At 47.5% G+C, this 27,063-nt stretch overlaps 1 protein-coding gene across 1 annotated transcript in view; it reads right to left on the minus strand.

Annotated features, from left to right (window-relative positions):
• ETNK2 (ethanolamine kinase 2) overlaps positions 1-27,063 on the minus strand; it is a 174,411-nt gene that overhangs the window by 81,101 nt on the left and 66,247 nt on the right. The window contains exons 2-4 of the mRNA XM_069633105.1: positions 9,379-9,638; positions 8,613-8,759; positions 2,346-2,488 (exon numbers count right to left, since the gene is read on the minus strand). Of these exons, the coding sequence (XP_069489206.1) occupies positions 2,346-2,488; positions 8,613-8,759; positions 9,379-9,638 (550 nt within the window). The remainder of the gene's footprint in view (positions 1-2,345; positions 2,489-8,612; positions 8,760-9,378; positions 9,639-27,063) is intronic.

Genomic DNA, 27,063 nt, shown 5'->3' on the forward strand with positions numbered 1-27,063 from the left:
TGGCAGTCATCTCCCGAGTAGCTGCCATTCACATCCAGAGAAACACTCAGATACCCAGGAACACCTGGCAGTCATCTCCAGAGAAACTGATAGTCACCCCAGGAATAACAGGCATTCACCCCAGGAATACCTGGCAGTCATCTCCAGAGAAACTGATAGTCACCCCAGGAATAACAGGCATTCAGCCCAGGAACACCTGGCAGTCATCTCCAGAGAAACTGATAGTCACCCCAGGAATAACAGGCATTCAGCCCAGGAACACCTGGCAGTCATCTCCAGAGAAACTGATAGTCACCCCAGGAATAACAAGTATTCAGCCCAGGAATAACTGGCAGTCATCTCCCGAGTAGCTGCCATTCACATCCAGAGAAACACTCAGATACCCAGGAACACCTGGCAGTCATCTCCAGAGAAACTGATAGTCACCCCAGGAATAACAGCCATTCAGCCCAGGAATACCTGGCAGTCATCTCCAGAGAAACTGATAGTCACCCCAGGAATAACAAGTATTCAGCCCAGGAATAACTGGCAGTCATCTCCCGAGTAGCTGCCATTCACATCCAGAGAAACACTCAGATACCCAGGAACACCTGGCAGTCATCTCCAGAGAAACTGATAGTCACCCCAGGAATAACAGGCATTCAGCCCAGGAACACCTGGCAGTCATCTCCAGAGAAACTGATAGTCACCCCAGGAATAACAGGCATTCAGCCCAGGAACACCTGGCAGTCATCTCCAGAGAAACTGATAGTCACCCCAGGAATAACAGGCATTCAGCCCAGGAACACCTGGCAGTCATCTCCAGAGAAACTGATAGTCAGCCCAGGAATAACAGGCATTCAGCCCAGGAACACCTGGCAGTCATCTCGCGAGTAGCTGCCATTCACATCCAGAGAAACACTCAGATACCCCAGGAACACCTGGCAGTCATCTCCAGAGTAGCTGCCATTCACATCCAGAGAAAAACTCAGATACCCCAGGAACACCTGGCAGTCATCTCCAGAGAAACGGCCAGTCACCCCAGGAATAACGTGCAGACATCTCATGAGTAGCCGCCAATCACTTCCAGAGAAACTACCAGTCCCCCCAGGAGTAACGGTCAATCTTCTTGGGAGTAACTATTATCTTCAGAGGAATATCCAGATACCCCAGGAGTAACGGTCAATCTTCTTGGGAGTAACTATTATCTTCAGAGGAATATCCAGATACCCCAGGAGTAACGGTCAATCTTCTTGGGAGTAACTATTATCTTCAGAGGAATATCCAGATACCCCAGGAGTAACGGTCAATCTTCTTGGGAGTAACTATTATCTTCAGAGGAATATCCAGATACCCCAGGAGTAACGGTCAATCTTCTTGGGAGTAACTATTATCTTCAGAGGAATATCCAGATACCCCAGGAGTAACGGTCAATCTTCTTGGGAGTAACTATTATCTTCAGAGGAATATCCAGATACCCCAGGAGTAACGGCCAATCTTCTTGGGAGTAACTATTATCTTCAGAGGAATATCCAGATACCCCAGGAGTAACCGTCAATCTTCTTGGGAGTAACTATTATCTTCAGAGGAATATCCAGATACCCCAGGAGTAACGGTCAATCTTCTTGGGAGTAACTTTTATCTTCAGAGGAATATCCAGATACCCCAGGAGTAACGGTCAATCTTCTTGGGAGTAACTATTATCTTCAGAGGAATATCCAGATACCCCAGGAGTAACGGCCAATCTTCTTGGGAGTAACTATTATCTTCAGAGGAATATCCAGATACCCCAGGAGTAACGGTCAATCTTCTTGGGAGTAACTATTATCTTCAGAGGAATATCCAGATACCCCAGGAGTAACGGCCAATCTTCTTGGGAGTAACTATTATCTTCAGAGGAATATCCAGATACCCCAGGAGTAACGGTCAATCTTCTTGGGAGTAACTATTATCTTCAGAGGAATATCCAGATACCCCAGGAGTAAAGGCCAATCTTCTTGGGAGTAACTATTATGTTCAGAGGAATATCCAGTTACCCCAGGAGTAACGGTCAATCTTCTCAGGAGTAGATCTCAATCATCTTCAGAAAAAGAGCCAATCACACGAGTACTACCTGGCAGTTATCTCGGGGTTAGCTGTCAAGAACCTTCAGAGAAACTACCAGTTACTCAAGGAGTAACTGTCAAGCACCTCCTGAGTATATTGTAACCACCTCCCGATTAGCTGTGTCAAGTGGCCAGGAAGGCCCTTGCCAGTAACATGGGCATTACTTGCCGCCCATGCAGCCTTACCCAAATACCAGTGTCTTTGAGAAACAAGCCTAGAATCTTAGTGTGCACTCAGTTGGGGACAGTCACAGGACCTACCTTTGGACTCATTATATATGACGTTCTTGCAGAGCAGATCGTTGTGGCAAAGCACGATGGGGGAGCCCTGTGTCGGCAGGTAGGACTCCATCCAGGTCAGCTCTTGTTCCAGGACCTCCACAGTTGGCACATCTGCCCGGAACCTGAGAAAGAAACAGAAATGTCAGGTCATTCCTAAATGGGAATGCTAAGTAGCATGGCACAACCACCCTCACAGGGCCATGCTCGCTGCCAGCTAAATTCAAGCACAGAAGGACCTTTGAAAGGACGTCAACCAACCCTGAAGTTGTTCCAAGACAGAACCACTGTATTTCAGATTCAGGTGCAAAAAGAGATTCAAAATGGAATTTATTGTCAAAATATGGAGGGAGTTCCTCTGGCTGAAGACTTCTTCCAAATCTGGCTAGGTATGTGGAATTTGCAGGAGTAGATTGAGGATAGCAAGAAAGGGAAAGTTCCCAATGGTGTGGGAACTCCCGTACCCTGCACGATATCTTAGGCCGAAATAAAGCCAAACAATTCTATGGGCCTCATGACGAGTTGGGTGGTATTTCGGTGGTAAATCTGCCAGAATACTAACCAACTGAATTACTGTTACTGCCACTTAGTCCAGCAGAATTGCTGCCAGATTACAAGTGGCCAGAGCGGTTACATCCCCATTTTATATGAGTCCATAGGACTCTATCGGGCTTTTTTGGTGGAATTACCACGCCGGTAATTCCGCTGCAGTAATTCTGCCGATTTTGGTGATTGTTCGGCAGAGGCTTGGAGGATTTAACTCCAGCATCATGCTGGAGGTAAGTCCCCCACTCCAGGCCATACGAGAAGTATGCTGGACCAGGAATATTGGTGGTAATTCCGTTTCTGCCAACTTTTTCCCGCTCTGCCATACTTGTGATGGGGCCCTATGTACGGTATAAGTATAAGGTCGTGTTTGGAGTCGTTATCTATTCATGAAAGAACTACTTCTTGGAATACATTTTCCTTGTGATAAACAGACAAGCTTTAATATAAAACAAAACAAACCCAACGCGTTTCGAGAAATGATTCTCTTCCTCAGGGGTATATTGCTTAATAAGGGCTGAAAGTAATAAGAAAAAAGCTATTATAAGTAACTAATGGAAATGATCAGTGCTCCGCTGTCCCGGAACTAAGGCAGGCTCGGGAGAATATGGACAAAGGAGAAGGCAGCAGAGATCTGGGGGAAGTGGACTGACTGGCGTAGGAACCCATCAACCAACTCTTGGATGTGGGCTGCCATGTTCTTTCATGGAACATCACTGGAATTGCAAAAAACCTTGAGGACCCTTGTTGGTGTAGTTTCGTAAGAGGATTCCAGGTGTTCCTCCTGCCTGCAGGAAACCTGGCTCTTGGAGCCAACGGCCTTCCGGGGATATCAGGTTTTTCAGATGCCAGCGACTAAGGGCCCCAGGGGCAGGCCAAGGGGGGTGGGGGGACTACTCGCCCTATTGGAATCCACACTGAATTGGGAAGTTAGCAATATCTTGACATGTATAGGTGATCTCCAACTCCTTCGTGCTCGTATTGGGAGTGAGGATTGGGCCCGATACTTGACTTCTACAATAGGCCCCTAGGGGCTGGAGGCCTAGTAGTAGTGGACACGATCCAAGAAACTATTAATTTGTTGACTGGAGTTAAACCCCAGACGCCCAGAAGGATAGCTCAGGGGCAATGTGCTCGCCTTGGAAGCAAGACGACACGAAGCACCACAGGTTCGATCCCCGGGTCCGCGCTTAGAATCCTCTTGGTATTAAGCGCGTTAAAAAATAACCTATCATATCATATCATAATGGATGGGGACTTGAATCTTTAACTTGAGCCCTTAAGGGAATTGGAGGGACTTTGGAAAGACCAAGATAGTGCAGGGGATATTCCTAACCCTAAAAGCAAGGTTCCCAAAGAGGATTAACCAGTATGCCATCGATATGGCCCGCATATTCCATAATCTAGAATTGAGGGCCTTCAATGGTCGTTTATGGTCGTTTTTCCGATGATCATCCCGCAAGGGTCATAATGGTTCCAGCTTAATCGACTATATAATGATTGCAGAAAAGGATTGGCATAGAGTGATACAATTCCTGCTCCTTCAAAGAGACAAAGGTGGCCGAAAGCCCTTGTGTTATCAGTAAGACTTTGGTTCCTCCATCATTGGCTATAAATGGGGACAAAGGTATTATAACAGGCCATTGGCGTAAGGCAGTAAGGTGGGCCAGGGTCATTGAACAGGACCAAAAACAAAAGGTATACAAAGCAATCTTGGAGAACCTTAAAATGGTTTGTGCGGATAGTGTCCAGAACATCAAACTATAGACCGACTTGATTGAGAACTTGATTCCTTTTGTAGCCTACTCTGCATCAGAAGTTGAAAGGCATGCAGTCCTCAAATCTAAATGGTATGATAAAGACTGCAGGGCGGCGGAATGTGAGAGATTGGGGTGTCTGAACACATCTGGGATAGTAGATACATTTCAACTGCGGGGGCGTAGATTTGACTATATGCCCTTGTTGATAAGGGAAAAAAAAGAGTTTGCCTCCCAGAGATGGGGTGACCTTTTGCAGGCACAGAAATGGAGACTATGGGCCTCATCAGAGGTTGGGCAAAGAGGTAAAAAATACAGCAGCAACGCTATTACTGCTGCATTACCGCGTTGCTCAATCCCAGGTTTGGGTGCAAAGTAGCAGATTTACCTCCAGCGTTAAGCTGGAGGTAAATCTTGCCACTTTCTGGCCATTTGCGGCGCTTTTAGCGCCGGCTTTAATACCGCTGATGCTGCCCCATAGAGTCCTGAAAAAAAATGGGGAGTATCAGCCTTACCACAAATCCGGGTCCAGCGCTAAGTGCCAGACCCAGTTGCAGTAACGCTATTTGCATAGGCTGTATCCCTCGCAGATTTACCGCCGGGGTACCGCCAGACTTATGATGAGGCGCTATGTCCCCTACTGGAAACTGATAGTAGGCGATGAGGTCAATGGGCACCTGAAGTGCTACTGTTGCATCATGGGAGAAGCACGGAGAAAGCATTACCAAAAATCATAGGATAATCCTGTGAAGGAGGTTAACTGTACTGGGACATTGGCCTTGCCTGTAAATCCAGAGCACAGAGGGGAAATTCTCTCCCTTAATGTGAAGGAGGTATGGAGGGCAATTGCTCGCCAAAAGAATGGCAAAGCCCCAGGACCGGACAGAATCCCTAGTGATGTTTATAAGGATGAAATCAGGATCTGGAGTCCGGTACTCTGCAGAATTTGTAATGCTTTCCTGGAAATAGATATTGTTCCTGTCTCTTGGCGAGATGCCGACACTGTCCCAATTTATAAAAAGGGGGGGGGGGGGAACTCACCTGCCAATTACCACCTGATTTCCCTCCTAGATAGGCAAAATATTTGCAAAAGCAAGTTTTATCTCACCTTCAAGCTTAGGGTAATGAAAATGAATTAATTAGTGGTCTTCAGGTGGGCTTTCGAAAACAAAAGAGCAGCATCGACCAAAGCTTTCGCCTGTATCTGCTGGTTCAGGAATGCACTGCGCTATTTAAGATGAAGCTTGATGTAGTGTTTGTGGATTTACGGACCGCATTTGATAGTGTCTCTAGGGATATCCTTTGGCAAATCACGAGGAAAAGGGGAGTCCCACCAAAATTGCTTTCTGCTAGTCAGCTTCTGTACTTCGGGAATAGGGCCTCTGTGCGTTACGGATTGGTGGGGGAGTTATCAGCCCCATTGGAAGTTCAAAAGGGGGTTAGACAGGGATGTGTCCTTGCCCCCCTTTTATTCAACATGTATATTGAGATTATTTAGGCACTGTTTCAAGGTTCTCTAGACTATCCTAGGATGGGTCATGATATTTACCCAGCATTATTTTACACAAATGATGCTGTGAAATATTGATATAACTATTTTTTCAAAAAAGGTAGCAGACACCCCTCTCCAGAAAGAACATCGCATGATAAACTGTTCTGAGGTTTGTTCCCACTTTGAGAGTCTGCAGCCATCGCTTTTTGCTCACTGTACCTTTCACAGCTAAAACTAAGACGATATCCCAGTTTGCCAAACACAGTATATTGAATACCTCTGTCAATAACTGTAAACTAGAGCAGAGAATGCTTTATGATTACCTAGGTATCCGGCTTCATGACAAAGGTGAGTGGCCCCTGCAGTTGGACAAAGCTTCCACTAACCTTGGGACATTTTCTGGGGTAACACAATCTCTCTTTAGGAGACATGGCACTGGGGCAATCTCACCTGCTATTGAACTTTATAGTAGGCAGGCGGTCGCAGCTTCTACCTTTGGTGCCGAAATTTGGGGGGCATAGCTCTTTAGGAGCACTTAATCTACTTTTACTGCCATTGAGCACCCCATCAGCTGTGTGATATCTGGGACTGTATATATGCCCCATTGATGAGCTACGTGCCCTAAAACCGTTATACTACTGGCTCAGTCTGTGGTATAGTGAGGGCTTGGCAGGTGCCGCGATGCACTGAAGCACCGCATGAGCCTGGATTGGGGTAGTCTATCCCGGCGGATGCCCATGTTAAGAAGAAATGAATTGAACTAAATGTGGCTGAGCTTTGGGAATCCCCCGATAAGATTGAAAAAAGAAAAAGGAATTGGAGAAGATTAAATCCACTGCACTACCGAGGAGTAAAGAATTGATGACTCGAGCTGCAAGTAGTAACCCTCCTTTGGGATCGTCTTAGTTGCCAGGGAAATTAACTCCCAGATTTGAACACTGTTAGGATTATGTTCACCCACCTTTTGAGAGATCCTTGTACACTAGATTTAAGTTGGGGACACTTAAATAAGCATCCTTTAGTAAATCCTGGAATTTTGGGAGCATGGGGATTTGCCCCCTGTGTGGATTGGGGATGGAAACTCCATTTTCTGTTTACCTGCCGAAGACTGAGAGGCTTAAGGCGCTGTTACCCAAGACCTTTCTTCAAAGCTGCCAGAATACGGGTGACCCCAGAAGCTTTAGAACATTATGCAGCCACATGTTAACCCTGGATTGGGGTGCATTGGAGACTTCATCTTCACTTTGCGTCCCTCACCGGACAGAATTCTAGGCGAGAACCTTTTCTGTATGAATGCTAACCCCAAATGACATTACTCACTTGCAACTTCAGATGTGACCAGGTCTCGACTGAACCGTTTGTGGGGTTACTTTGTTTACTCCCTTAGAAGCCGTGTGATTTGAGCATTGAAGGGCCTGCGCGGCAGTGCAAGGCCGAGGCCCCTAGATCCATGTGGTGGTAAGGAGGACAATCATTAACCACCAGCACTTACCCCGCAACTAGTGATATTTACATCTACAGCAGCCACTTATTGATTCTTCTTCCATTTCAAGATTTTTGACAAGGAATTCGCAAGATTTGACCTATGGTCTCATACCCCCTCCCCGGCTCCCATTGGCCCTTCACATGTATAAGGTGACCAAGCAAGCCTACAATGTATCAGCGTTGATGACATTATGAACATTATATACAAGCATTGTGATGCCTGAATGATCATTTCCATTAGTTACTTATAATAGCTTTTTTCTTATTACTTTCAGCTCTTACTAGGAAATATACCGCTGAGGAAGAGAATCATTTCTCCAAATGCGTTGGGTTTTGTTTTGTTTTGTTTTATATTAAAGCTTGCCTGTTTATGACCATGAATTCCAAGAAGTAGTTCTTTCCTGAATAATTGCCGACTAACCATGCAATTTACATGTATCCAACCACGACCTTATGCTTTACACAGCATGTTTTGGCTTTATTTCGGCCTGAGACTGTTCAGGGGACGGGAGTTCCCACACCATTGGGACCTTTCTCTTTCTTGCTTGTTATTGTACAGTCCATCTGCCAGGACTGCATTTTCTCCCCTGCACTTTTAGAATGATCCACCATTTCTAATATCCTTTTTTTACATTTTCTATGACTCATGATAAGAAAAGGCAAAGTGGAGTGCACTGTGCTGCTTCTTTTGTGTGAGATTGAGGATAGCACAATATTCATGCTTTAAATACAAAGCACCTATCACTCTGTGTGGACAGGATCCGCTCTCCTGCTAGTCGGTGCCTGAGTGGCAGTAGATCCCTGTCACGGTCAGATTGGCCCTCCAGCACCAGGTGTCCCTCAGGGTCACACCTTGGTGTGCAGCGTGGCAGCAGGTTTTGCTCAGGGATCCACTGGGTCCTTTTGTAGCTTGGTCTAACGCAGTGACCTGGTGTTAGTGAAGGAGGGCTAAAAGGTTCCGCTCTGTACCTGAGATCTGCAGCATCGTCGACTCCTAGGACATCCTTTTTCACAATGTCAAAGAGCTGTCGCAGTTTCTTCCAAAGGGTGGACTTGGGGACGCAGCCGTTGTGGTTGCGAATGCTGTGGAACTTGGCCATTTCTTCAGCGATGAGCCTGCAGAATATCAGAGGGTGGAGAGAGAGAGAGAGAGGGAGAGAGAGAGAGACAGAGAGAGAGAGAGAGAGAGAGAGAGAGAGACCATGATGATCGAGCAGAGGTACACCCGCCTGGGACTGGATCTTGTGAGCCCTATCAGCCTTTAGTGGCAGACACACTAACCCCTCATTGGAACTCCCTAATTTCCCTGTAGGCTAGTCTATGTCCAGACAGAGTGCATTGAAGTGTAATCCCCATTTTTGAGGAGTCTGTTCCAAAGCCTGAACTGTGTGTCTGCTTCATACCTTGTCCATCGGCTTTTGTCCCCTTGGGAATCCTTGACACCTGTCTGATCAGTGCACCCTTGTTGTGTAATTCCCTGACCTAGAGGCTTAACGACTTCTGTCTCTGAGGTCTCCCTGATTTGGGGTACTTCCAGGTTACTGTCCCCCTGACTCCTCCCCTGTGATTAGCTGAGAGCATAGATCAACAAAACGCTGTGGTTTTTTTGAGCCCTCATCCTGAGGTTTTCCTGATCCCTAACCTCAGGAACTCCATATTGCTGTGAGTCCATGAGTACTAACCGTGTAGACCCTCTTCTAGAATCTGCCTGACCCTTTAACTGCTCAGCACTTACCGGAAGATGTGCTGTTGTCTGACCTCCTCAGGCCCCAGGGCCAAGCCTTGCATGAATTCATAACATAGGCCATTCTGGAAGGTACAGTAGAGGTCTGGCGCGCAACCATGCTGGCGAAGGAGCTGGAAGCTCTTAACCTCATTGGTCCGGTCCACGAAGAGTTCCGTCATATTACCATAGACTCGCACTAGGACTGCATCTGCCATCCCCGAGTCCATGTAGCAGGCCAGCAGCTTGTTGGTTATGCCTTCGGTGAACATCTAATGGAGAAGAAACATAACATTGACTTATGATATTAATGAGATAAATTGCTCGGTTGGAGAGGTGAGCATCACTTGGGATAAGCCTGCTGTCAAGATATTTGTAATTCTACATTTGTTTGGTACTAGTCTACTTTATAGTTTCATCTTGTGAGAAATCCCTTGGTGTCGTCACTTCTCCCCAGAAGGAGGACCCTTCCCATGGGGCCAGGGAGGTGAGGCCGCTACCAGACAGTCCCCTTGGGGGTGGCACTCAGCAGGAGGATCCCATGGGAGGGGACCCCCTCTGTGGGAGATGGGAGGTCTATCAAAGGATCCACTACACAACACGGACAGGGCCCAAACACCCACACCCTCTCTTTCTCCTCTTTCTTCTGTTAATTATTTCATGCATTGTAGCCCTATTTAGCAGAAAGACAATACTGTGATGAAGACGAGCAAGGAAAGTATGGAAGTGGGTGGCCCACAAGTGCTGACACGAAGAAGAGCAGGGCAATGAAGAGGCCTACGCGGAACCAAGACAAACATACTAGCTATTCAGGATTTAAGAGCCGACTAACCATGAACACTGATGATGGACTTTTCTCAGGGTCAGTCCTGCCTCGAGCATCGAGCTGCGAAGCAAGGTGGTACAGAAAGGACGTGTTGGAGACCCAGACGCCAGGAGCACAAAGTTGGCGTCTGAAAAGGCAGATGGAAGGCGAAACTCACCTAAAGGCTGGTGAGCATGACATCCGGTGCCAGGAAGGAAGCCAACCAAGTGGTCCAGGCGAGGCCCATCGTGCGGGGAGAAACCAGTGTGGTTGAGTCGCTGAAAACCAACATCCATCTGCGAGAGCCAATGGGAAACCGACAGAAGCTTGGCGGTGTTGCTGAGGACCAGAACCCTTGCTGACCAAGCCAGAAGGAACGTGGAGGGGGCTAGAAAGGGGCTGGGAACTCCTAGAGGCTCTGGTCAGGAGGAAATGGGGAACCAACATCCTCCTCCCAATGAGAGTGAGCAGAGAAACTAAATAGAGAGATATTGGGTGAGAGGGCACCACAAAGAAACCAGAAGGGAGAGAAGGGTCTGGGATATGTGTATTGAGAGAATTGGAGAATTGTATATGCAAGACAATGCCTGGCAGGCTCATGAACCAAGCCTGATTAAGAGACGTTATACACCCGAGAAAAGGGTCTGAGATCCACATAATGAGGAAAGAAGATCAGGGGAAGAGAGATATATGATTTGGAAAAGGTCAAGAGAAGATCAGAGGAGTAAAGATATATCCTCTGACAAAAATCATGACCTCATTTAAACTATTGAAGGGGAGCTGAAGAAAGACCTGGGGAAGGGAGGCATTTCCACCCACCTTTCATTCAACTGTAAAGAAACGCCTGAGAAGGCCTGTGGAAGGGAGACCTTTCCCACACCTTTCGTTGAACTGCAAAGAAATGCAAAAGAAAGTCTGGGGAAGGGAGACTCCCCTCCCCCTTTTGTGGAACTATGCAGAAAAGCCTAGTGAAGGAAGATATTCCCCTGTTGTTTTCAAGCTGCCAAAAGTACCATCCAGAAGGAGGGAGTCATCCTTCTGGGATCAGGGGGTAGTCCATTGTGTAGTTTTCTTTTGAGTGTAAGGGATGGAACTAGGTTTGGGACACAGGACAGTGGACTATTTTGATTTTGACTGACATTTCTGACATCATCCTTGGTTTTATTTGAGGCAGGGAATCCCCTCTTAGTTATAGGGACAGGTAGGGGTTCTTCTTTATTTTTCTGTTCAATAGATGTTTATACCAACAAGTATGCCACCTTTGTGTCCTGCCTCTGCTTTTGCACCCTTGCAATCGCTATATTGACTTTCTTATGGAGAAACAAAGTAAGCCAAGGTATGGCACAGTGAGTGGTTATTTCATCAGGTGTATGATATAAAAATGTAGATTAAAACACTAATGGCCTCACTTAGAGTTTTGCTGTGTGGTAAAAATATTGCAGTGATGAAGTTATCGGCACTCTTGCCACACCTCTAAATTCAGCATTTCAAAACTTAAGCTTGCTTCATAGTTTTATCAGGTGTGATGATTCCTTTATGTAGGCATGTGATCAGTGGCGTAGCCAGGATTGTCTAACAAATGGGGCCTGAAGCTAATGTAGTTGGGCCCATTGCACTGACATTACCATCTGTAAATATCCACACAGCGCTGCTGAGTGGGCATTTACAGATTTTGGGTGGGCCTTGCCCGCTCAGGCCCTACCCTGTCTACGCCTCTTGATGCCGCTATTGTTTTGTAGGAGAGCATGATGAGAAAATTAAGAAAGTCACTTGGCTGCGCACTAGTTTTGCCACCCCAGGGCACATACTCAAAAAGTGGCACAATAAAAAAAGAAAAGAGCAGAGGGCGCGCTTTTATTACTTGCGCCAATTTAAGAAATTCACAGGTCACCTTTTTCACAAACGTAACCTGTGCATTTCCAGGGGGTTGCTCACCAGCATAAATGATGCACTGGTCTGACACTTTGCAAACATCAAGCTTTTCTATCCCTGGTTGGGAGCTAGAAATGCAAGTGAGGCAGCACTGGTTCCTACCTCTGCTGTTCCGCTTGCACAGAAATGCATTACAGGATCAGAAATGTCCTTGGAGGGTGTGTTTGTTTTCTGCACATTTCAGTACGCATCACATTTGTGAAGTCTGATATGGATTGAAAACCACATCAACTGCTACTTATTTGTACAAATTAGCAAAGGGGGAGAAAAGAGGCACTTCACGCATTCAAATATCGGTTGTAAATGGGGTACATATTTTTCTGGTGCAAATGATATGATGAGCGCCTCTCATCACTTGCACCAACACATTGCTTTGAGAATCTTGCTCTCTGAGAAACAGGAAAAGGGAATGTTCCTGGTGAAGGAAATCAGGGCGGTAAAGATGCATTTGCTCATGTTGACCGCTCTGAAGAAGGCCAATGGCAATCACATGACCCGACCGAAACATTGCTCATGTTTTTCATTTCTGGCCTTTCGGGTAAGGGATTTCAGGTAGCCCAATTGCTCATCTGTTTGCAACAGCAACCCAGATGCAAATCAAGCCCTGTCAGTACTCCCTTTTTGCGCAACGTTTGTGTGTGTGTGTGTGCGCGTGTGTGTCCTTCTAGAATAGCATAGATCTTTGTTTCATTAAACACAGAATATTCTGGGGTACTATGAGGGGTGGCCTGAACATCCGCTAATTCTGCTTTGATGCAAGACCAACGTCCACACTTTTAACCTGTTTGTTATGTGTGACCCTCCCATGTGTATTGCCCTTTTAAGAAGTGTGTCCTTCTCAAGTGTATTGCCCTTTTAAGATGGTCCATGACTGTGTCATGGCCCGAGCTAATAAAAGGAGCAACTGCAGGCAATTGCGGCAGAACGGCTGCAGACTTCCAACAACGGAAGCCCTGTTGTCTCCGTCTCTCACTTTGGGCCTGCAGGCCTACACTGTGTGATCAGGGTCCTGCAGCCCTGGCCTGCAGGCTCCCAATGTATCATCACGGTCCTGCAGGTCCCTGCTGGTCTGGGCCCCCCAGACCAGCCTGGTGCCCTGGGTCCAGCCCACCCGAGATGCTGCCGGCATCCAATGTGCCCCCGGCACCCTGGGGTGCAGATTCCTTCGATTCATTTTTAGTACTGTAAACTGAGGTTCCTCTAGGCAACGTTTTTTAGGGTAGCGTTGCAGAGAGTTCTCTTTCTTTGTCTCAGGGTCAATAATGTAGCTGACATAAGCAGAGTGTAAAACCTTAGTTCAGACCCAGGTTAGAGTTAAGACATTCCAATTCATCGCAACAAAACCCATCAAATTCAGCGGATGCGGGAACCGGGAAGTGGCGACAATTGTGAGTCCCTCGCCCCATTCCGTTGCTGAGCCCAGGAGCACATACACGAGAGTATAGCAGGGATGAACAATTCAATCAATGATGACATTAGGGAGGGCATCTACAGTGTGGGCTCCGAGTCAAGATTGGGGTCCCTTCCCACATCCATCGAATTTAATGGATTTCTTGCGATGACTTGGAGGATTCCAACTCTGTGTTAACTACATTTCAACGTGTTTGTTGTGCTATTATTTATATGTGAATGTTACACGATACACCGCTACCATCCACATGGTCTCCGGGCGCTCTGGCGGATCCGAGAATAAGAAAGTGGTCAGTTTGTTAGTGGGAGGGGAGTGAGAGTGAGAGTGCACAAGTGCTTTTGCTGTGGTTTTGGTAGTTTCAATTCAGAAAAACACAGGCACTGTTTGGGGGTTTGCTTCTGGGTGGATTGGGTCAGTGGGCGTGGAGGCCTTTGTGTCAATATGGGAGGGCTTGAGTACTGTAGGTAATTTTCCTTCCTTGCGGCAACCCCTAAACTTTTTGCTGTTGTTTTTCACCTTGTTCTCGACTTTGCCAGAGAAGTACAGCCTTCTGCCGCACTCCTCTGGGCTTTAGCTCCATTCTTACGGGGAAACTGACATGCGCTTAAAACAGTCAGTACCGGGAAACGCTGTTTTCCGTAGTTTCTTTTATCATGTTGCGGCTTTCGTGCAACATGACACAAGAGGGCACTGTAAGCTAAGCTACTGCTCTCTTGGGTCTCTAGCCTTCTACAGGCCCTAGATACTCTTTTAGGATTGTAACTGATCGGTGCAAGTGATTCACGGACGGGAATGGTGGCAGCGATCGTTTCTTGTGTTTTAAGCTCTTTTTGGCGTTTTAAGCGCGTTTCTCGCGCTTAGCCCAAAATGGTGGCCAGGCTCCAAAAATGGCCAGACCACGAGGCTCCTTTGTCCTGTCCGCTGACCGTCTTGCTCCCTTTACCTTCCCCAGGTCGAGCCGACCCGGGGCCTTCCTTATTTGGGCATGTACTTTCCCACGAAACCCGGATGCTTTCGCGGGCTTCTACATGCCTGGTGTGTGCCTCCAGGATGTGGGCTGGGATGTCTGGTCCCAATACACATCCTGGGTGCTAGGGTGGTGTGAATGCCTGGGACCACCGTGGTCCGTGATAGGTCCACGAATGGTGTGAGTGTTGATGAGCGGATCTCCCATTGGATCCCCTCCGTTTTGGCGCGAAGGGAACCGTGGATAAGAGGGGGCTGGCAACACCACTATCATGTCGATCTCCTGAGTTCTCACGAACGAAGGAATACAGGAGCCAGGTATCCTGAAACCAAGAGGCTGAACCGAGGAATCGCTGGTGACCCGCTGAAGGACTGCTCCTCTGCACTGCTGTCGCCTTGTGAAACCCTTTTCACCTTTGATCGAACCAGAAGGCCTGTACTGGTACTTCGACCCTTGGAATAGCGGGAACAGCTATTCTCGGCATCTTCACCATCTCCTGCTCGTAAGCCTTCGGAAGTGTCTCTGGGCCATCCAGCAGACTGACCAGCCTACACAGGAGTCTTGCTCCTTAACCGCCGCCAGGTTGTGTAGTATTTCGAGTCCTTGTCACTCTCACACGATTCGTACACTTGGCGTTCCCAGGTCTGAAGTGAGTAGTGTACATTTGGCTCGGATACACACGGCCGCTCTGTTGCCCTGCTGTGGTAACAAACTGTGCGGGTTCCTTCGTTTGGGACGTCTTTTACTCAACTCTGCTGCTGCAGACTCAACACGACGACGAGACGTCCCCTGCTCTTCTGAACCTGCCAGCGACTGAAACTGACGCGGAGAAGCCTGGGTCTGCTTGCATCGGGGACCGGTGAGTAGCATAGCTAGGAACTGGTCACCCTCCTGCAGGAGCCCATAGCTTTTCCCCGCTGTGTCAAAACAGCACGCCTTTCCGTACTCGCGCTCTGCTTCTGCCCACAGTGGAGGCTGCGCTTGAGTCGCGGAACACTGTTCTTCATTTGTGCACTAAACTGAACTGCCTGATTTCCCTCGAAGAGACTCCCCTTTTGCCCGTTGGCACCAGAGTGTGCAGGTACTTTTGAGCACAAACTCTTCGTAGGGCTCGGACTTCCTTTTAGTTAGGTGCCTCTGAAGGCGGACTGGGTCTAAGCATTATTTCGCACTGCCCGTTTTCCTTCCCTTTTAGGTGGACTACACATTTCGTGCATCTAACGCTTGAGACTTGTTTGTATTTGTATATATATTGTATTGGTATGGTATGTGTTGGTTTACTAGAGTTATATTGTGATTTCTCGCTACGGTCATTGTTTTAAAGGCCTTGGAATAAATGTGTATATATTTTTAATATAACACCTGTTTAGCGTAATTTGTAAGTGTCCTTGCTTTGTGTGGTCATTGCGGGCTTTCAGTCACCTTCACCCCTCTTGAGACCTAGTCTTGACCGCCGCGATCGCTACCCTGATTGGTCTGGCTTGTCCAGAGGTTACCCTGTTCCAAGTAATTAGGTTGGCCTTCTGAACTTCTGCGCCGCCAGGACAGAGTTCAGAAATCCGTCTTAACAAATTGGTGTACAGCGGTGGGATACGACTGAAGGTATCCAGTGTTGCGCACGAGCGAAGGCATTTCAAGTTATTCCTACCAGGACACGTAGTGAATTGTTATAGTTTAACTTTAAAAAGGCCATAGTCCTATCTAACAGTATGGAAACAAATACCTTGTTAACTTTAAATGCTTCCAAATCAGAAACATTGAAAAAGATGTGTGCGGAGAGAGGTGTTTCCTCTCAAGGCACGAAATTGGATATGATCCAAAGAATCGTGGCGTGGCAAGAAGCGCAGCTTGACGCTATAACTTCTGAGGACAGTGCGGAAGGAGGTGGGGCTGCTCTCACTGGTAGAACCGACGGTTCTGCCGCTGCACTGATCCACCGCGACCACGAGGACAGGGAGGATGAGATGTCTAATGTTTCCTCTGCCAGTGCTGATGGGGAGGCTATGCTTCAATTCAAGAATCAAGAGCTGCGGTTTAGGCAGAAGGAGCTTGAATTCAGCATAGCCAAACTAAAAATCGAACAGGCAGAAAAACAGAAAGACAGGGTTCACCAGTTGGAACTGGCCAAGCTTCAGGTTACAAATGGGTCCAAGGGTCCTGGACATGGGTCTGGGGCCTCCTCTCATCCATGGTTTCCGAAAGATCTGCTCAGTGTGTATGAGGAAAGGAATGACATTATGGACTGGCTGAATGCGTTTGAGTATGCATGCGAAGTTCAACAAGTTGACAATGCTGATAAGATTGCCTGGTTACTCAGCAGACTGCCCCATTCTGGCTGTAGTGCCATTATGGAAATGTCGAAGGCTGAGCGAGCTGATTTCGCAATGTTAAAGCAAACTCTCATTTTAAAGTTTGGGAAGACTCCGGCCCAATATTTGAAACGATTCAGAGAGTATAAGAAAAAGGAAGATGGTACTTGGGTATCTTATGTCACCGAATCCTTAAAAAACTTAACTGGCTGGGTCGAAGGTTATAAGGTTTCTACTTTCGAAGGCATGATAAATCTTGTCATGCTGGAACACATTTTTGCATCTTCTTCCCCGGAGCTTAAGCAGCATTTGGCCGATTCGAAGGAGATAGATCCTAAGAAGCTGGCCATTGCAGCAGACTTATGGGTGTCACATTGAGTGTCCCATAAGGACAAATTTCATCCTGGTAAGCAGGAGGAAGGGAAAAAGTCCAAAGATAAGGAGGGTGGAGAATCTGATAAATCTTCTTCCCATAAGGGCCACAAAAAGAAAAATAAGGGTAAGACACAAGAGAACTCATAGGGTAGTGGAGGTCAGCCTCTGAAACAGAACTCTGGTTACAGTAAGCCTCCCTATGTAAACAGACCCAATGGATCTTGTTTTGCTTGAGGAGCAACTGACCACGTGAAGGGGGATCCCCGGTGTAAGGTTAGACCTTTGGGGGTCCACTCTGCTAATCTAGCCTTCTCCTCCTACGAGGAAGAAGAGATTACAGGAGCATCCTTCTCCTCAGACTCATTTCCCAGCGGGATAGAGGCTGAGGTAGTTTTAGTTTCCCTGGGTTCCTGGGAGCCTAAAGTCGCAGAGGCTTATGCTAGGATTCCAGATAATACCAAGCACTACTTTAAAGACAGTGTGCTGATCAATGGAGTAGATACTCCAGCTCTTAGGGATAGTGGGTGCAGTCGAACTGTAGTGGATTCTACCTTGGTAGACTCAGAGGAAGTTGCCAGAGCTACTCTGATGCCCACTAAGTTGGCTGACGGCCCACTCCGTATGTTCCCAGTAATACCTGTAAATCTTACTTTAAATGGTACAGCAGTCAGGATTCCAGTGAGCATTCAGAGAAACGTCCCGGGAAAGGTCTTGTTAGGTAATGATCTCAGAGCTTTAGGGCTCGTAGGAGACACTGGCGAAAGACCCTACACACGGTCTCAAGCACGGGCAGCATTGGCCAAGACCAATACGCCGCCCCAGCCGAAGGGGAAACCCAAGGCGAAAGGAGTGAACAAGTCAAGACGAGGGAAAGAGAATATTCCCCCGAGCTCGCCTACCACTGCGGTGGAGGAAGTTGGTCAATCGCCCGGGCCTGACAAGGAGGTGGCGATGCCTGAAGTATTTGACCCCAACGATCATCCTGAACTAAAAGACTTGTTAGTTGAAGGAGGTCCTGATAGGGACGAATTCAGTAAAGGCCAACGTGAGTGCCCATCTCTGGAAGGCCTAAGGAGACAGGCCTGCTCCCAGCTTGAGGGTGAACCTCCTGGGACGCATAGGATTTATTGAGAAGGTGGACTCCTGTATAGTGAGCCCATAGAGTCTACAGAAGAAGACCATAGGAGGTTAGTGGTTCCCCTTGCTGTAAGACCCTTCCTCCTGCAGTTGGCGCATGAAGTGCCCCTTGCTGGTCACCTTGGTATTAAGTGGACCAAGCAAAGGTTATCCATGCACTTCTACTGGCCCAAGATGGGGGTGCAAGTAGAAAGTCACTGCAGGAGTTGTGCCTCCTGCCAGTTATCTGGTAAGGTTGGCTCGACAATCCAAGCTCCATTGGTACCACTCCCAGTTGTGGGGGTACCATTTGAAAGGGTAGGGATCGACATCGTTGGTCCCCTTGACCCGCAAACATCCTCGGGCAATAGGTTTATCCTGGTGCTGGTCGACCATGCAACCAGATATCCTGAGGCCATCCCATTGAAAACTGTAACTGCCAACTCAGTTGCAAAAGCTTTACTTGGCATATTTAATAGGGTTGGCTTCCCTAAAGAAGTTGTGTCGGATCGTGGCAGCAACTTTATGTCGAAGTATATGCAGGCTATGTGGAAAGAATGTGGGGTCACCTACAAGTTCTCTTCTGCATACCACCCCCAGACCAATGGTCTGGTGGAACGTTTCAACAGAACGTTAAAGAGCATGATTGGGGCTCTGGAAGAGCCTCAGAGAAGAAAATGGGATCTTCTTTTACCATGCTTACTGTTCGCCTACCGAGAGGTACCACAGGAGGGTGTTGCCTTCAGCCCCTTCGAACTTCTGTTCGGTCATCCTGTACGGGGACCCTTAGCCATAGTCAAAAAGGGATGGGAGATGCCCACTCCCCCTGTTACTACCAACGTAGTTGATTATGTGCTAGGGCTCAGAAAACGGTACTTCTGATGGGCTTGGCTAGTGATAAATTGAAGGTAGGACAGGCGCTGGTGAAACATTGGTACGACCAGAAAGCTTCCCTCATCAACTTTACACCTGGTCAGCAAATCCTGATCATGAATCCCATAAGGCCTCGAGCTTTACAGGACAAATGGTCAGGCCCTTACACAGTGGTGGAGCCCCTGGGTGAGGTTAACTATTTAGTGGACCTTGGAAGGCCAGGACAGGCTCCAAAAGTGTTTCACGTGAATAGGCTGAAGGCTTTCGTCCCAAGAATCGAAATCGCAGCACTGCTACTTGCTTCAGATGTTGAGGAAGAGGAGTCTGAACCTCTCCCCGACCTGTTCCAAAGCGGTCCTTCAGATAGCTCCTTTGAGGGTGTCCGAGTGGCCCCTCACCTGACTTTTGATCAGCAGGCTGAGGTGAAAAGTTTGCTTAGGCAGTTTTCCCCCCTGTTTTCACAGTCGCCTGGTTTGACACCTTGGTGCAAACATAACATAGACACAGGAGACAGTGTACCTACCAAAAGTAGGGGATACAGGATGTCAGACAAAGTACGGTCTTATATTAAGACCGGGGTCAACAAAATGTTAGACCTTGGGGTGATTGAACCCTCTAGTAGTCCTTGTTCCAGCCCTGTGGTTTTGGTTCCAAAGGCAGGCACTTCTGAATTGAGGTTCTGCGTCGACTACAGGGCTCTGAATGCTGTCACCAAGACAGATGCACACCCCTTGCCTCGAACAGATGAGCTGGTGGATACTTTGGGTGCCTTCAAGTACCTCAGCACGTTTGACCTCACTGCTGGCTATTGGCAAATAGCTTTAGCAGAATATGCCAAGGAGAAGACAGCGTTTTCTACTCCAGACGGCCTTTACCAATTCCGGGTAATGCCGTTCGGGTTGAAGAATGCACCTGCCACTTTCCAGAGGCTTGTGAATCATGTTTTGAATGGGTTGGACGAATTCTGTCTTGCATATCTGGACGATATAGCAGTTTTCAGTGCCACCTGGGAAGACCATGTGAAACACCTCGGGATTGTGCTCCAGGCTCTTCAGAAAGCACACTTGACCATAAAGGCTAGTAAATGCCAGATTGGACAAGGCTCAGTGGTTTACCTTGGACATGAAGTAGGTGGAGGGAGGATACAGCCTCTTCCCAGTAAAGTACAAGCAGTACAAGACTGGCCTACCCCCACTACACAAACCCAAGTGAGAGCCTTCTTAGGACTCACGGGGTATTACCGAAACTTCGTGGCAGACTATGGCACCATAGCCGCCCCTCTGACTGCCCTCACAACTCCGAAGAAACCCAAGAAGGTAACTTGGACCGACGAGTGTGAGAAGGCCTTCAATGGCTTAAAAGACTCCTTGTGCCAGGCCCCTGTCCTCAGGGCCCCTGATTATCAAAGACCTTTTATCGTGCAGACGGACGATTCTGACACTGGGATAGGAGCTGTACTATCACAAGTAGATGAGAAGGGTAAGGAACACCCTATTGGTTTTATTAGTCGCCAGCTTAAGGACAGAGAGCTCAGATGGTCCACGGTAGAGAAAGAATGTTTCTCTGTTGTGTGGGCCCTAAGGAAGCTGAGGCCCTACCTCTATGGGACCCACTTCACTGTGCAAACTGACCATAAGCCCTTAAAGTGGCTAATGAACATGAAGGGGGAGAATCCAAAGTTGCTTAGGTGGTCCATAAGTCTACAAGGCTTCGACTTCACTATTTAGCATAGGCCAGGTGTCCAACATAGCAATGCTGATGGGTTGTCCAGAATGTTTAACCGACCTGAACAAGAGACTCATCCAGGGGTGGATTAGTTCCCCCTGTCCATAGTCTGGGAGGGGCGAGTGTTAGGAAAGATTTCGTAATTGTAGGTAATTTTCCTTCCTTGTGGCAACCCCTAAACTTTTTGCTGTTGTTTTTCACCTTGTTCTCGACTTTGCCAGAGAAGTGCAGCCTTCTGCCGCACTCCTCTGGGCTTTCGCTCCATTCTTACGGGGAAACTGACATGCCCTTAAGACAGTCAGTACCGGGAAACGCTGTTTTCCGTAGTTTCTTTTATCATGTTGCGGCTTTCGTGCAACATGACACAAGAGGGCACTGTAAGCTAAGTTACTGCTCTCTTGGGTCTCTAGCCTTCTACAGGCCATAGATACTCTTTTAGGATTGTAACTGATCGGTGCAAGTGATTCACGGACGGGAATGGTGGCAGTGATCGTTTCTTGTGTTTTGAGCTCCTTTTGGCGTTTTAAGCGCGTTTCTCTCGCTTAGCCCAAAATGGTGGCCTGGCTCCCAAAATGGCCAGACCACGAGGCTCCTTTGTCCTGTCCGCTGACCGTCTTGCTCCCTTCACCTTCCCCAGGTCGAGCCGACCCGGGGCCTTCCTTATTTGGGCATGTACTTTCCCGCGAAACCCGGATGCTTTCGCGGGCTTCTACATGCCTGGTGTGTGCCTCCAGGATGTGGGCTGGGATGTCTGGTCCCAATACACATCCTGGGTGCCAGAGAGTCTAGGGTGGTGTGAATTCCTGGGACCACCGTGGTCCGTGATAGGTCCACGAATGGTGTGAGTGTTGATGAGCGGATCTCCCATTGGGTCCCCTCCGTTTTGGCGCAAAGGGAACCGTGGATAAGAGGGGGCTGGAAACACCACTACCATGTCGATCTCCTGAGTTCTCATGAACGAAGGAATACAGGAGCCAAGTATCCTGCAACCAAGAGGCTGAACCGAGGAATCGCTGGTGACCCGCTGAAGGACTGCTCCTGTGCACTGCTGTCGCCTTGTGAAACCCTTTTCACCTTTGATCGAACCAGAAGGCCTGTACTGGTACTTCGACCCTTGGAATAGCGGGAACAGCTATTCTCGGCATCTTCACCATCTCCTGCTCGTAAGCCTTCGGAAGTGTCTCTGGGCCATCCAGCAGACTGACCAGCCTACACAGGAGTCTTGCTCTGTAACCGCCGCCAGGTTGTGTAGTATTTCGAGTCCTTGTCACTCTCACACGATTCGTACACTTGGCGTTCCCAGGTCTGAAGTGAGTAGTGTACATTTGGCTCGGATACACACGGCCGCTCCGTTGCCCTGCTGTGGTAACAAACTGTGCGGGTTCCTTCATTTGGGACGTCTTTTACTCAACTCTGCTGCTGCAGACTCAACACGACGACGAGACGTACCCTGCTCTTCTGAACCTGCCAGCGAATGAAACTGACGCGGAGAAGCATGGGTCTGCTTGCATCGGGGACCGGTGAGTAGCATAGCTAAGAACTGGTCGCCCTCCTGCAGGAGCCCATAGCTTTTCCCCGCTGTGTCAAAACAGCACGCCTTTCCGTACTCGCGCTCTGCTTCTGCCCACAGTGGAGGCTGCGCTTGAGTCGCGGAACACCGTTCTTCATTTGTGCACTAAACTGAACTGCCTGATTTCCCTCGAAGAGACTGCCCTTTTGCCCGTTGGCACCAGCATGTGCAGGTACTTTTGAGCACAAGGCTCCACTCTTCGTAGGGCTCGGACTTCCTTTTAGTTAGGTGCCTCTGAAGGCGGACTGGGTCTAAGCATTATTTCGCACTACCTGTTTTCCTTCCCTTTTAGGTGGACTACACATTTCGTGCATCTAACGCTTGAGACTTGTTTGTATTTGTATATATATTGTATTGGTATGGTATGTGTTGGTTTACTAGCGTTATATTGTGATTTGTCGCTACGGTCATTGTTTTAAAGGCCTTGGAATAAATGTGTATATATTTTTAATATAACACCTGTTTGGAGTAATTTGTAAGTGTCCTTGCTTTGTGTGCTCATTGCAGGCTTTCAGTCACCCTCACCCCTCTTGAGACCTAGTCTTGACCGCCGCGATCGCTACCCTGATTGGTCTGGCTTGTGCAGAGGTTACCCTGTTCCAAGTAATTAGGTTGGCCTTCTGAACTTCTGCGCCGCCAGGACAGAGTTCAGAAATCCGTCTTAACAAGTACCCAGGGCACAAAGATGCATTGGCCGTGTTGAGGTTGTGTGAGTTATTGGAGGAGGTGTGGAGTTCTGCTGTTTGGCGTTACTGTGGGGCTGGGGTGTTATAGATGTCATGTGTGCGTGGCATAGTCAGTTTACATGTAGCATGTTTGCTGGAGTATGGAGGGTTTTAGTTTGAGTTAGTGGGGGGGGAGAGAGCACACTCCTCATGGCATCGGGTTAAGTCACAGCGACACAGGCAGCATGTTGGGTAACTGAAGCCCGGTGTGCTGTGGACTATGGACTATGGCTTGTGACATAGCTCTGGAAATTAACCAGCCATGAAATTACTCCTTTCCTGCAGGTCAAGTGTTCTGCTACTGTGCATATGTCACATTCGGGAGGTAGTTTCATTGAAATTTTGGAAAATGCTGATCCTCGGAATTTCATTTTCGAATGTTTGGGTTGCAGGCATATGCCATTGCTAGACTTCAGGGTTCTGTGCAGGAATTTTGCTCCTTGGCTGTGAATTGTTCTCTGATCAATGCAGCATGATTTTAAATAGATCCTTTCGGTGACTGGTAGCCAATGGAATCTTAGTGCTGGCGTGATGTGTTCTCTCTTGTTGAGTCTTCGAAGAATTCTTGATGCTGCATTCTGAATTCATAGTCTTTGCTGAGTAGTAAGGCGTGCCAAGGTAGCCTAGTCTACTTTTGACATGACAAGCGAGATAATGGCAAGTGTTGTGTGTGAAAAAGTGAGAAATGGTAATATCTGTCTGGTAGATAGTGGGTCGAAGTAGCATTTCTTTATTGCTGCGCTAACTTGAGGTGCCAGTGTTGGCTCATTGTCAATCAGGATTCAGAGATTTATAACCAATGCGGTAAGTCAGAAGAGGTCAGACAAAGGAGCAGCATGTTAACTCGAGGTTTTTATTCAACAAAAAGGAAAATTACCTTTTCTTCCCTACAACTAAAGAGATTGCCCTACCTAACTGAATTCTAACTCGGCTGCTCGTCAAACTAAAGAGTCTGTCCTCTGTCCAAAAACTATCCCACTCTGACCCTACCACTAACCAAAGGTATTCAGGAAACAAAAAAAGACAACCAGGAGAATGACTCCTTTCTCCTGGTCAACTGGTTGAGCCTCAAGGCTGACTTCTAATAGTATCTGGCAGTAACTTTGAGAAGTCCTTGTAACTCCTCCCAGGAACTTCTCTGGGCTTAGTTAAACGTCCAACAATTCTTCTTCAGTGATATATATATATATATTCCTGGATCTTCTTCTGGTCTGTTCTTACAAGGGCGATCACTCCCGTAGTGTCTCTGGCTTTGGCCCTCATTTCCTCCACTTCCATGGTGACTTTTGTTCGTAATATCCCTTGGGCGTTTACTACAATGACGGAGATTACTCCTGAAGCACTCTTCAGCCTTGATAGCTTTTGTATAGTCACTGTGTACTCTTCACTCTTGGTACTCTCTCACTAATTACTGTGATGAGGGAAATTACTCCTGAGGTACTCTTCACTCTTGGTACCTTTTTGGAAATTACTGTGACGCAGTAGATTACTCACGAGGCACTCTTCAGTCTCTGTGCTTTCTCTGTAATTGCTGTGACGAGGGAGATTACTCCCAAGGTGCTCTTCACTCTTACTACCGTCTCGGTAATTACTGTGACGATGGGAGATTACTCCTACAGTACTCTGCAATATTGCCCAAACCCCTACCCGGTCTCCAGTGACTCCTGTTACCTTCTTTCTCATGGGAGCACGTCACCAGATTGTCCTGAGGTGTTGGTCTCACGTCATTTTTCTGAATGCTCTGCATGTCTTTCCCTCTGCTCCCGGCGGCACTGTGTTGGCTCTGCGGCTTACTGGGCCTTTTGGTGTTGGCATAGTTGAAGGATCGCACGTACGACCTCCGTGAGGGCACGCCACCATTGGCCCTTCTCCAGCTTCTGCACAGGTTGGGTCTCCGATCCAGGACAGAGAGTTCTTCCGGGCCTTCCCCGATGTCCTCATGGACGAGGATTACCTTCTCCTGCTCTCTTTCTTGTTACCAGGTTTGAATCTCCAGGTCTTGACAGGCTTCACACCCGGTTTTCATTTCAATAAGACCATGCTTGCTTTTTATGTCTTGTAGCTGGGCATTCCCTAGCACAGTGCAAGAGTCCTTCTTCTGTATCAATGAGGTATTCTTCATGCTTCCTTGGGGCCCCCTCTTCTTATTACTGTCTAGACTTGGAAAATTAGTACTCTGCATCACTCCTTTAATCTTCCTCTTCTCAGTACTTTTGGAAGATGATTCATGGTCACTCTATGTTCTTCCTCGTTTGGGTATTGTCATGTTGTATATAAGGAGGGAGCATTACAATAACAGACATTATTCTTTAGTTTTCTCAGTTTGGTTCTTGGAAGACTGAGTGTTGCATGGTCTCAAAGCTAAGAGGGTTAGGGAGTTCCATCATGGAACAGGAGTTCTTGTCCCCATGAAGGGCGTCTTTCCCTGTGAGCTCCGCATTCCGCCACCCCTAGGGGGAATGTTGCATAACAAGCTCACCTCCCTAGCCTCACAGGGAAGGGGGTCCCCTCTTCTGAGAAATGACGAAGTCCCATGAATCGTCAGACCACTTGGAAGTCTGGTTCCAATTTCCGTAGGCTCTGGTATGGGCGGTTGGATAGAAGGGTTGTTGGGCATGATCATGATTTCCGTTTATTCCGGGTTGAGTTTAAGGTGGTTGCTGCTCACTCATGCATTGATTTGTCAGAGGCAATTGACGAGGATTGGTCTTTATCCTCACCGGTGTCGATTTTATAGATGATTTGAGGGTCACCTGCATAGGTGTAGCATGGAAGCCTGTGTCGTTTGACGAGTTTCATTAGAGGCGTCTTGTAGATGTCACTGGGCGGTGGAGAGAGGGATGACATTGTTGAACACTGCATGTGAGTACGAGCGATGTGGAGCTGAAGGGTGGTAGCCATGTGGTTTCTGTTCTTTCCATCAGGAAGGAATTCAGCCATTGTAGCTCGATGTTGCTTCGTCCTGTGCCTTCCATTCTTATAAGAGACGTATTGTTGACTGTGGTAAAACCTGCTGAAATTATATATGCATGCGATTAAACCAATGGATTTCCACGGAATCTGGCTGTTTTTAGCACCTATTGAAAGCATGCAGATTCCATAGAAATCCAGTGTAAAACCACCAGGTGCCAATTACATATTTTCAAAAGTGGAGAGTCAAAATGAATTGGTAAAGGCAATTTCGCCTGGTTTCGCTCTTCACTTTCAAACCCTGTTTTGTAAATATTTCAATTTGCGGGGGACACCTAAGCATGTAAGTACTCATGTTGCGAGTCCCCCGCCTGCAATAAATATGGTTTGTAAAATGACCCACTTGCAGTTTTACATTTTGAAAAGAGATTTTGGAGACCCCGTCGTTCTCGCGTAGGGTTTTCACACGTAATTACTACAATATTACCCTGAGCACTGCCCACATCAATGAAATAAAAGATAGCAGATTTTCATTTCTGAAAAGCCTCAGGGGCTTCAATGAATCATGGGATATATAGAAAAGTGCTTCCGTACTGGGGCACCACCTTCTCCATCAGTTTTTTTTTCACTGTATGGATTTACACCCAAAAAAGGGAATATCTGCTCTGCTTTTTACCCAACTTGTTTCATATTTGGCGTATATCCAGCCAGCATTTTTCTCTCTGCGCGTGTTGAAAGGACGCTCCTTTTTTCCTATGGGAAAATGATCAGGAGTAGGCCAAAAACAGCTCTTTTTTTCAACGATAAATATCATTTGGACCGTTTTATAAATTTGCTGCAAAGTTTCCAGTTTGGAGGGGGTCGTGCTAGACATTTTGGATAATTTTAACTGTAGGGTGGCAATTGTGCCCTGTAATATGCCTACATATACACAGAGAGAGACACACACACTCCCATTTAGGTGATGGTCTCTTCTAGT

This window comes from Ambystoma mexicanum, chromosome 13, assembly GCF_040938575.1.
Source record: "Ambystoma mexicanum isolate Mex_15411 chromosome 13, UKY_AmexF1_1, whole genome shotgun sequence".
Lineage (NCBI taxonomy): Eukaryota > Metazoa > Chordata > Amphibia > Caudata > Ambystomatidae > Ambystoma > Ambystoma mexicanum.